This window comes from Mirounga leonina, unplaced genomic scaffold, assembly GCF_011800145.1.
Source record: "Mirounga leonina isolate KUSES-001 unplaced genomic scaffold, KU_Mleo_1.0 Mir_93, whole genome shotgun sequence".
Classification (NCBI taxonomy): Eukaryota; Metazoa; Chordata; class Mammalia; order Carnivora; family Phocidae; genus Mirounga; species Mirounga leonina.
Window position 1 is genome coordinate 36,052,119 of NW_023270854.1, and position 12,555 is coordinate 36,064,673.

General features: G+C 36.4%; 1 protein-coding gene across 2 annotated transcripts in view; it reads right to left on the bottom strand.

The window, feature by feature from the left end:
• Positions 1-12,555, bottom strand: part of ELP2 (elongator acetyltransferase complex subunit 2) — a 47,942-nt gene that overhangs the window by 34,591 nt on the left and 796 nt on the right. The window contains exons 2-8 of one of the 2 annotated variants that reach the window (XM_034995722.1): positions 10,807-10,882; positions 7,809-7,879; positions 4,051-4,207; positions 3,702-3,779; positions 1,695-1,759; positions 849-915; positions 231-371 (exon numbers count right to left, since the gene is read on the bottom strand). In XM_034995722.1, the coding sequence (XP_034851613.1) occupies positions 231-371; positions 849-915; positions 1,695-1,759; positions 3,702-3,779; positions 4,051-4,207; positions 7,809-7,879; positions 10,807-10,882 (655 nt within the window). Of the gene's footprint in view, positions 1-230; positions 372-848; positions 916-1,694; positions 1,760-3,701; positions 3,780-4,050; positions 4,208-7,808; positions 7,880-10,803; positions 10,883-12,555 lie in introns of both variants that reach the window. The other variant, XM_034995723.1, reaches the window with a different exon arrangement.

The window sequence follows — 12,555 nt, forward strand, 5'->3', positions numbered from 1 at the left end:
ACATTTTCAGCAATTTTTAAAAATCTTACTAATATGGTTAGAAAAAGTAAGTTTCATATATGAAAAATAACTTATCCTCAAATATAACCTTTATTAAAAAAATGCATAGTATCAGTTTCAGGTAGGCAACAGATACTTCTGAAAAACTAACCTTCACGTAGGTGTATAGTGAAACAGATAAATGAATGAACTAGGAAGCTGCTACATCAAATATTTTCATTATTACTCACTTTCTTTTTCTATTGTAAAAGTATTTTCCTTCAGTTTTATATTATCATCGTCTTGAGTTTCTAAAGATGTTGATTTTATATATAGCCTCCATATTCGTATCAGGCAATCTTGTGAACAGCTTGCTAGGAAAAGATCTCTACCTAATAAAACAAAAAATGTTATTATCTTTTAAACATTATATTCTTAAATTTAGGTATAGGACTTTCTCCTCTACAATATGCTGATCTCTAGATTTCCTGGAAAAATGAGACTTTGTTTCCCTACCCTTCATTCATTTAACCTATATTCTTTTTTAGTAACATTGGCAAATATACATACAACGCTAATAAATGGTTACAATGTGCAGCATTCTTATACACAGTCCACAAAATTCTACAAAGAATTCAAGAATGTCTTCACGTGTAATAGCTAGTGTCCTCTTTAAAACATCAACTAGTTTCATCCTCTACCACCCCAATTAATAGTTAACAAAGGGGTAAGAATTCTCTTTTCTAATAGAAACAATAGAAAACTGTTACATACAAAGAAAACATTAAATGAACACATAAGAGGCTGCTTTCCTGGAAGTTCCACACACTTGCCCCATCATATGTACTTCAGCAAGATTTCATACTGACCAAAGGTTGCCCATTCCACGCCTCTTATCCAATCCTCGTGTCCACAGAGCAAAAGCACTTTCTGAAACTAGTAAGATAACAAAAATCACCGGGCTTGATGTAAGAATTTAATATTTTCATGTGTATCAGTGATTTCATTTGGGGTTACAGGCAGTCCTAATGCACTGTTTTTTGTTTGGTTTTAAATTGGGAACACTCTGGTCAGACATAAGATAGAGCTCTCATTTGGGAATAAAAATCTTATAATCATCTAACTCATGTGAGTAGGTAATATAGTATCTATAGACAAATAAATACTCTAAATGTTTACAGGATAAAATGACATGTGCTGTTCTATAGAGAAAAGTTGGGTGGTTGGACATTCACAACCATTTTAAACTTTCTTATAGAATGCAAAGAAACAAGCATCTCTATTATTAAATAAATAAACCTAAAGTTAAACTACATCTTTTCTGGAACTTCCCTCCTGTAATTTAACCACTCAACGTGTAGGTAAAGCTCAGAAGGACAAATAAACACTACCAGGGAAATTTCACCATAGATATAGTTTATTTAAAATCTACAAAAAAAAAAAAAAAAAAAAAAATCCACTACTACAACATTCCTCCTGTCCTTCCCCCATCCAACGACCTGTTTCCTACCTAACAACTCTGGACTAGGTGGCCAAGACAGCACTTACTTGGTGTTCAAACAAAGTGGAAAATTGTCTAAGAGAGGATGTCAAAAAAGATTCTCCTATTGGACTATTTTGGTTTAGATCAGAATATTGCTTAAAATTCTACCATCTGGAAATAGTATTATGATATGTAATTAAGCAGAACATAATTCTATGAAATCATTAATTACCTGGTCATCTCTTTGAACGAATAAGTGAATTTTGCAATCATCACCGCCACATGCTAATATTGGTACTGGAAGGATAAAAAGAGGCCTTACTGTAAATATTCTATCACATGTTATGATTATCACCAATGCTGGATTCTAAGCACTGGGTAAAGAACCCAGGCTTCTACTTTCCACACCCTGAACAAATACATTGAAAGTGCTCAATAAATGTCTATAGGAATAAAATTAACACTCTAAAATGTTCTATTAAATGGTTACTTAGCAAAGAATGACTGAGAGTCCTTCCCTCCATCCTATATCATTTATGATAGAAGTAGTGGTGAAAAGAACAACATAAAAAACATTTCACCAAGTCAACCAGAAGATTAATCCAAAAAGTTGTTAACCCAACTGAGTAAGAAAATATAAGAGCTATGAGCCCAGCATCATGGCTACTGCACAAAGATTTAAGGGTATGTTTGTCACTTCAAGCATCTTACATTTTGTTTGAGAATTCAACAGTAAAACCAAATTCATGAAGCCAGTAGAGAACAAAGTAAAAGGGCATGTAATTATTGCATAATTGAAAGTTGCTAAGACAGTAGATCTTAAAAGTTCTCATCACAAGGAAAAAAAATTCTGTAACTACGTATGCTCAGGGACATTAATCAGACTTACTGTGGTGATCATTTCTCAATATATACAAATATCAAATCATGATGTTGTACACTTAAAACTAATATGTCACTTATACATCAATTTGTAAAAAAAAAGGTCGTTAAATACATAGTTAAAACGCTATGAAAGATGAGGCTATAAAAAATTGACATTACCAAAGAACAGCAGATAAAATAAGGACTCTTTTTCTAAGTAAATGTAAACATAAGTGTGTTTTTCAAAGATTTCCTCACTTTAAATCAAGTAAAAAATAAAACTCCAGTCACTTGGCCTCAATGTGGATGGGAAGAAACTAAATTCTTCGTAATAAAGCCAGGATGTGGGGCGCCTGGGTGGCTCAGTCATTAAGCGTCTGCCTTCGGCTCAGCTCATGATCCTGGGGTCCTGGGATCGAGTCCCACATCGGGCTCCCTGCTCGGCAGGAAGCCTGCTTCTCCCTCTCCCGTTCCCCCTGCTTGTGTTCCTGCTCTCGCTCTCTCTGTCAAATAAATAAATAAAATCTTTAAAAAAAATTTTTTTTTAATTAAAAAATAAATAAATAAAGCCAGGATGTATGAGTTCCTCCTACTGGGGAGCCCTCACACAAAGTGGGAATATCACATGAAACGGTGGAGTTGCAGTTCCTGCTGTGGAGGGCATCGGAGGCTAGGGGCTTGCAGGCCTGCCTCTCTCCTCCAGGTATGTCCTCTAACTGAGGTGGCAGAGATGGACCGACTCCCACTGGCCATCAACTTTGTGGAGGATAATTAAAGGTATAGACAGGTGGGTTTCATAGCAAAGGGGAAAACTTTGTTGGGAAATTTTAAGTGGTCTTGGGCAAATGGTTATTATGCAGGATGTAAAGAGGCTCTCATCCTCACAGAAATGTTCATAGGGGACATCTTCAGTATTTTTTCAACTTATCCTAGACCTTCACCTTCAAAGGGTTAATTTTCCCAAATTAGATCTACAGATGTTGATAATATATTTGATAAATAGCAGTATCAATCCCAAGTACATATTAAGTCACTTAAATTTTCAACAGCTATCAAAATTCTTAACACTTTCCCTTAATTTTATGTTCTATACAAAAATCATTTGAATACTGAAAACAAAAAGTACACTTCTGGTGAGCATAGCATAAGGTACAGAGTAGTAGAATCACTATGTTGTACACCCGAAACTATTGTCTAATGTAACATTTTGTCAACCATACTTCATTTTTTTTTAAAAGTGTATTATCCATGTTTCAACTTGTTTCATGAAAACATTTAGATACAAAATTAAGACCTAATGTTTCTTTTAGGTTCTGGTTATATGGAGATATAAAAATATATTGCTGTTTTAATGTATACTTAGCAAGATACTCACCATCAGTATTAGGCAAATAAGATAAGCAGAGAGCCAGAGTGAATCCATTTTCAAAGTTCAAGGTCTGAAGGCACGTTACTAAGAAGTAATAAAAAACACCATGAACAACTAACTCTGAGCTTATCCACCCAGAAAGGCTGGGTAGCATCATCACAGCCCTGGGTGCAGGAGGGGATGAAAGAGGTCAATCCTGAGCCCCCAATGACCATGTGAATTTAAATTATCAACCTTTAACATTACAGAGAACAAAATGACTTAAAACACTGAAAAAAAAAATGGTTATGTATGTTCTCCTGTCACTCATTTGACAATTACTATTTCATATAGATTATAATGTCTCTAAACCTACCTTCTGAACCCTTTTTAGACCAGATTCGAACGGTAGAATCAGAAGCTGCAGAAACTATCAGTGTATGTAATTCAACATCCGATGCCCTCCTCTGGTAAAGAGCATGTACTGCATAAACAGGTCCTTCATGGCCTTGGAGATGGACTGCTTTTAAAAGCTACATCAGAAAGAGTTGACAAAAACGTGATAAAAAAGGAATTAACCGTTCATCTTTATCTAACTAAAATCACAGAATTAAAGGTACAGTTAAAATGCGTGACCCAGAATACAACCTTTCAAGTTGAAGAGAATGTAAACTTCAGAGAAGTTCGTCTGAACACAGGACACACGAACGTGAACAGCCTTTGACACAGCAATTTCCCATCTAAGAATCTACTCTGAGATGCTAACCGCACTAGTGTAACAATAAAAGGCAAATGTAGAAAGACATTCATCACACACTCTTTATAACAGTGAAAAATTGCAATTAACCTTAAATTCCTAATACGAAACTGATTAAATTATTGTAGACACACACTGTACCCAATAAAAAGACAACATAGAATGACAACCACAACATTGACATTTTTGAAGACTACAGCCAGCTTTGTGGATGTTCCTTCTTTTGGATTAGTGTGATATTTCCTCATGATTAGATTCTGGATATACATTTTAACATCATTACTATCCGCATGCATTATGTCAGGAAGCACATGATATCACTCAGTCCCAATTTTAGTGATGTTAACCTTGGTATCCTAGTAGAGGTAGTGTCTGCCAAGTTTTTTCACTGTGAAGTTAATTTTTTTTTTGGTGATACTATGTGAGATTATACATTGGAATTGGGTATATTCTATTCTCTATCAAACTTTTACCAAGTACTTTTAGCATACACGCATGATACTTGCCTGAATCAGGTACAGTTAGAGAATGAAAAAAATGGCAAACAGAACTAGGAAATCCCACTTGTTTAATCAAGTCTACCTGCCTGCCATGCAAAATTATTCACTATGGTATCATTTCTGCTATTTTAGGTATACTTTTTGGAGTTCGAAATGTGTGAGATTCCACCATGTCCTTTGAGAAGTGTCTTCTATGATTTGCTGTCTACTGAAATAGAGGGGCCCCTTAAATGCCTGCTCAGTTGTTTTCACAATTAAGCAAAACTCTGCCACTCAAGATGATTAATAGTTATGTATTAGGATCTGTACACTAACTTCCTGTAATCATTGACCTTTGGCTTCTTCGAAAAATCATTTTTAAAAACTCAACTACAGTATAATCTCTTTTATGTATAATCAGACACACAAAATAGAGAGCTAGAACAACGTTCATTAGGATGTTAACTCTGTTTTGCACTTAATTTTCCTTCTTTACACTTTCCTGTATTTAAACTTTTTTCACATGAGTCTCTATCATTACTCCCTAAAAGATTAAATCTATTTAAAGTACTCACTTTACATTTTTAAGCAGGGTGATATATCAACCATCAGAGAATTTTAAAAACTCAAACAGAAGAAACCTCTCAAGTTCACCAGCTTGTTAAAAAACAATGCTCGAGGGGCGCCTGGGTGGCTCAGTTGGTTAAGCGGCTGCCTTCAGTTCAGGTCATGATCCCAGAGTCCTGGGATCGAGCCCTGCATCGGGCTCCCTGCTTGGCAGAGAGCCTGCTTCTCCCTCTCCGTCTGCCGCTCTGCCTACTTATGCTATCTCTGTTAAATAAATAAATAAATAAATAATCTTAAAAAAAAAAAAAAAAGCTCGATCGTCAGAGACTCAAACCTCTCATTATACCAGCTTAGAATTATTTCCTTTTATCAGAAGTGTGCGTTGAGCTCCTGTGTACATGGGAATGCATATGGAAAGGAACCCGTAAGCCTCTAAGGTTTCCATGTGTGGACCCTTCCCCTAAATCCTCTTATTCCCTTCATCCCTTTACGCCTTTTACCCTCCTGCTGTCCTCCTCTGTCTGGCTTCACATTCTCTTCTGGCCTCTAAGTTTGCTGTCTGCCTTCAGATACTTGCTCAGTCCTCCCTACTGACAGAAGCATGAGGCAACACTGAGGAAAGAGTTTTGCAAGTATCACCTCAAAATCTCAAAAATGAGTGCTCAAATCATTCTCTGGATTCCTCTGCCAAGATCGGTCCAAACACGACTTAAGTTTGTTACACTCCTCTTTGCTCTTATTCAAGTCTAGGTACTTCCAAAATCCCCACCTCCACATCCGCCCTCTTTCTGAGGACAAGTCTGGACGTCTGGCCAGCAATTCAAATGACATGTCTGTAAGTAAATTCCACATATTTCTTCCTACTTCCCTATTTTTCTTTGTAGAAGCACCTTTCTCTCAGAGCCTGAAAACAGAATCCCACTACTTTTAATTACTCACTCCCCTAACACCAGCTCCCACTCCTTTGATAACTAGTCAATGTCAAAATCATCTTCCCTTCAAAAACACACCCCACACTGCTTTCTTCATATTTTTTCCTACTCTAATTTGGCACACTGCTGTCAGATTAATCTTCTTTTGACACTCATATTGTTCTGCTTAGAAATTACCAATGACTTCCAAAAGCCTGCTAATAAAGAACAAACTCTTAAAGCTGATATTCACATTGCCACACAATCTTCTCCTATTGTATGTACTTAATATTACTGCCTACAATGAATTACCTAGGAACATTTCCAAAACTATGGTGTTCAGAGTTATAAGGAATGCTAAGCGATTTAAAAGGAAAAAAAAAAAAAAATTCAAACTTGAAAGAAATTTGGAAAATGCTAGTTAAATGAAGATATTCAATGTTCGTCCATGTCAGAACTCTGCAGGGATTTCACTACACTCATGGTGCACTGGGACTCTCTAAAGAAGGTATAGGATATATACCTTAGATATATACACCAAAGTTATTTCCCAACCTTGATTGCCCATAGATTCCTTTTTTCACATAACTTCTTGAAAGATGAGTAATTCTCTGAACAAACTTTAGAAAACCCTGCCCTAAAGACATCTTAGGCTTCGGTTAAGACTGGATACTGCTGAGCAGGTGGTCTCCTTTACCACCTGAGCTTTTTTATCCATGCCATTTTTCCTACCAGGAATTCTCGCCCCTTAAATTCCTCCCAAGGAAACCATCCCACACTTTAAGACCCAACTCAAAGGCCACCTCTTCAAACTCTACTGAACTCACAGCACCATGGTTGTCATACAGCAAGTCAGAGCACACATCTACGGAGCTACCCTTGTACTTTAGCTATTCAAGTACATTTTGCCATCAAAACCATGTACATGAATCATAAACAAGATTCTGCCTCTTCATCTTCTGCATGACAGATGTTCAAATGTCTAACACGCTTTTAATCTTCGCTTACAACTAGAAACAACCTCGTGTCCATCAGTAGAGATCCATCCATAGTCAGCAGTGCATATTATAACATTACTTAGAATTATGTAAATCTATACCCATGTGGTAACAGCTGTCCTATGAACACGAGCACTGTTAATTTTTGCTATCACTGAAAAGAGCACAAATGGCCCCTGTAAGTACAGTTGGAAACTATTCCAAAGAGACGGGAAATTCACAGAAATGAATGACAGCATATGAATATGAGAACAAATATTAGAGGAAAGGGTACAGGGCATGTGAAGTACAGAACATACAGGATCTGGATTACTGATAAGAATGAAGCAACTTCATAAAAGAACACAGCTGATATGAAGAAAAGAGCTGAAAATAAAAGCAGATATAAGTTATTTCTTGTAACTATAAACATGTCTACCCACCTGATTATTCTCTATTTCCCAGTGAATCACTTGATTATCAGATCCTCCAGAAACTAATTCAGTAGAAGAAGCTGGAAAAAATTTTATTTCCATAAATATTTTTATTTTTTCCCAGCTATTCTGAGAACTTTCAAAGCTATAGAAAAGATATAAGAAAACTCATATACCCCTTACCTAGACTCACCAACTGTTAACATTTTGCCACATTTGCTTAAAATCTCACTTTCTCTATATATGTATATGCATAGACCTCTTTGTTTATGGCAAACCATTTAAAAATAAGTTGCAGATATCAGGACCTCTGACTGTTAAAACACTTTTTCATATATCTTCTAAGAATTGGACCATTCCCCAACATTACCACAATACAATTATTGTATTCAACAATTTTAATTGTTGACACAGCATCATTAATGTAACATACAGTCCACATTAAAATTGCCCCAAATTGTCCCAGTAATGTCTTTTATACCTTTTTAAAATTCTGAATCTAAGGACCACACATTGCATATTTAGTTGTCATATCTTTTTAGTCTCCTTTAACCTAGAATAGTTTCCCAGTCCCCCTTTTTTGTGACAATGAGAGTCCCAGACAATTGTTTTGCAGAATGTTCCTAATCTGGATATATCTGGTTGTTTCCTCATGTAAGATTCAGGCTAAACACTTTTGGCAGGAATAACATATATGAGATATTATAGTCAGCTGCTGTTACCAAGTATACAACATATTTTTAAAATAAGACAAATATTTCAAAGTAGTTTTTTTTAACCATTTACAACTTCTTATTGATAACAAAAGGATTAACAACCAAAAGGAGGGTGGAAATAATCAAATATCATTTTGGTTTGGATTTTCCACTTGTTTGTTTCTTCTGGCCTATGTGCTAGATCCTTAGGGGAAGCGGTGGGGAATTGTCTAAAGGACATTGGACTTATAGTCAGAAGTCCCAGGTTCATGTCCTAACCCTAGTGCCAGCCAGCTGTGATATTGGGGTTTAATTTCTTCATATATCACAGAAATTAAGCCATTTAACTACATGACTTTGGAAATTACTATAAGGAACATAAAAGTAATGTGTTAAATTTTAAAAATATGAAATAGTATTTTTTTAAAAATCTTTTTAAGTAGGCTCCACACCCAACATGGGGCTTGAACTCATGACCCTGAGATCAAGAGTCACATACTCTGCTGTCTGAGCCAGGCTGGCATCCCTGAAAATATGAAATGGTATTATTAAAATGTTATGTTCACTGATACCTGGGTTAAGAAAAAACATCTTAATTATCTGGTGATAGAGCCCTAATCTTAGAGGAAACCAAACATAATAGTTATAGATTACAGTGAAACACAAGCAATTCATTTTATGTAACCTCACTTTTAAAGGGAAGATAAAATATACTAGCCCAAATTAATATTTTATAATAAATCCCTATACAGAAATGCAAGTAGTCTTTGATGTCACTTGGTGGCAATTAATATAATTACAATTGTGCTTTAATATCTGCACCAACAGCCACTCTTTCTACTATTTAAAGATTTTTACTGACCTAACATGACTAATCCTGCATTATGAAATGAAATAAGTAGCTTATTAAACTTTTTTTTAATGTCACAGATAAAGTCATGGCAAAGTCTTACTCGTTCAGAAAATTTTGCATTTGCATACGGCTCAGAAGGCTCTCAATAAATGTTTATGGAAAGGAAAATAAAATTAATTCAGAGTCCATAAGAATACCACAGTAAGTATATATAAGACATTTGAGGAAATTCCATAGGATTTCAGAAGCACTACCTAAAAGTAATATGTTAATTAAAAGTTCCTGAATCAAAGAATCTTAGAGATAAGAGACCTGGAGATAATCTAGTCCAGTAATCCTCAATTTTTTTGGTATCAGGATTTCTTTACACTCTTAAAATTTTTTGAGAACCCCAAAAGCTTTTGTTTATATGGACTATATGTACCAATATCAACCACATTAGAAGTTAAACCAGAAATTTGAAAAATACTTTTTTATTAGTTTACTTAAAAATGATGACGAACCCCATCACATGTTAACATAAATAACATTTGTGGGGCCTGGGGGGGGAAATCCCTATATTTCCCAAAACAAAAAATTAATGAGAAGAGAGGCACTGTTTTACATTTCTGCCCATCTCTTTAACATCTGACTTTATTAGAATACAACTGGATTTTCGGGGCACCTGGGTGACTCAGTCGTTAAGCGTCTGCCTTCAGCTCAGGTTGTGATCCCAGGGTCCTGGGATCGAGCCCCACATCGGGCTCCCTGCTCCGCGGGAAGCCTGCTTCTCCCTCTCCTACTCCCCGTTTGTGTTCCCTCTCTCGCTATGCCTCTCTCTGTCAAATAAATAAATAAAATCTTTAAAAAAAAAAAAAAAAAAGAATACAACTGGATTTTCCTATCTGCTTCTGTACTCAATCTGTTGCAGTATGCCACTGTGTACTTGAGACAGAATGAGAATGAAAACTATGACTAACTTCTTGTATTATTCTGAAAATAATTTTGACCTCACAGGTGTTGTGAACCTCTAAGGTCACCTGACCAAGTTCAAGCATTACTTTTCAGGTGTTACTAAGGTGTAAACTGGGGTGAACAGAGATGCAATGTTCTGCCTAAAAACACAACAGCTTGTCTGTGGCAGAAATAGATCTCAAGCCAAATCCTCTGAATCCCAGCCTGCACCCCAGCACAGGCCCTGCTTACAGGCTTTCAGTCAAAAACTGTGGACAATGAAGAGGGTCTAGCCAGAGTCAGGGGCTGTCTCTACCCTCATCCTAGGCACTGCTATGTTATCCATGGTTTAGTTCTATGAAGTACAGGTCAGATATTTCACTGGGCATACTGTTTTTCTTCTGTTTTCCAACTGCATAATATCAGATAAGCTAATGTTAAATTAACACAAGTGATAAAATGACTAATAATACTTTATCAGAAAACAACTGAGATCAGCTTTAACAACTAGATTAATACTTACAACCGTCTTGTTTACAAATCCACTGTACGCAATTGACTCGAGCAGTGTGACCATTCAGGTTGGTAATAACAACTCTTTTCTTTACAGAAGAAAACACCAGTTAGTAAATTACAATTTATCCTACAGAGAAATTAATAAATTAATAAAAGTCAGATATCAGTAGTTTTGATGCTAATAAAGTTCAGGATTACTTCAAACCAAATCACCTCTCTTAATTCATAAACTTTAAACCATCCATTCACTCTAATGTGTGTCTGCATTTTCCACCACTCCACATTTCCTATGTCCTGTGCTCTCAGCACACTGAGCTCTCCGATCTTCATCTGCTGGCTCCTACTAATCGCCTCCATCCTTCTCTACTGGAGAGCCTGTCTTGACACCCCAGGCTAGACAAGGTAACTCCTCCTTGTGTGCCCACAGGTCTCGGCCTACTTCCACCATGTTTACACCAATCTGAGGGCTTTATTGAGCAAAAATTCCTCAATAGAGGAATTCACGATTACTGGATTCAAATTTATGACTCAACTTTGCATACCATGGCTGATCAGGTGTTGGGTCCTTCAACCTTAATGATACAAAGTTACCAGGCCACAACTACTTCCTCCCTCAAATAGCAGATCCTTTCAGGTCGTATAGCCAATTCCCAGCAGCTTCTTAGACTGTTGCTTTTAGCAAAATCCCTCCTCACTTGGGCTTTCTTTACTTCCCACACTGGTGAGGATATTAACTCTCTGACTACAGTGCCTGCCTCTTCAGAGCCCCTTTCTCTACTGCCAATAGCACCAACTTCCTATTTGCTTATATGCCAACTGAAATTCTCATGACGAGAAAAAAGTATGCAAAGTAAATGTGAAAAAACTAGTATATTTCACACATAAGTTATTTGAAGTTGTGGAACAACTTACCGTATTTCCCTGTCTCTGTCATTAGATTAAGAACTGCTTGATGGTCAAGAATTACTACCCTTTCTCTCTGTCATCACCACCCAGTCCAGGGCTAGCCCATAGAGGGTCCTCAAAAATTTGGTGAATGAGTATCACTCCAAAACTTTATTTTAGCATCTGACATGCTCTTATTCCTATATTTAATTAAGTGCCCAAACAGCAAATATTTAACAAAACACTTATTAGGCCCAATATACTTTTCTGGTAAGCTAAAATCCCCTAACATGACCACCAAGTTATCATTAGAAGTAAAAATGTAATGGAAGACACAGGCACAAATACATTAAATGGCTGTAGAAAGATGGGCTTCTACAGCTGAGTGACTCGGTAAAGTTTAGTTGGTTTCGTGCTTTTGTGCTTTCTCTTGCCAGTTAAGAATGCACTCGGCAACAGAGATGGCACGCAAGCTCAAGACACGGAAAATGAGTACAACTATTTCATATATAAATTTGAATGTGAAAAGGTTATAAAAATAATGGGATTTTCAATCAAACTAATAAAGCAGTACAAGAAATACAGATAGCTATTTCCTGCACTGCATTTTCATTTCTAGCACTTTGGTTTTTTTATACTGAGACTCTTTTTGAGAAGCAACACTAATTGTATCGTCCAAAATTAGACAACGAGAACAGAGTCATAACAACTCTGGGAAGAATGCAAAAACTAGGCACTTGAAAAGTTAGGTAGGTAACGCACCAAGAGTAATCAACTGGCTGGGTGAAGTTCAGGGAATGTGTTAAGTCCTGCTTTATAACTACTGCTTAGGATCCCTAATCCCTTTGACCTTTACCCCAACAGCGCCTTCAAT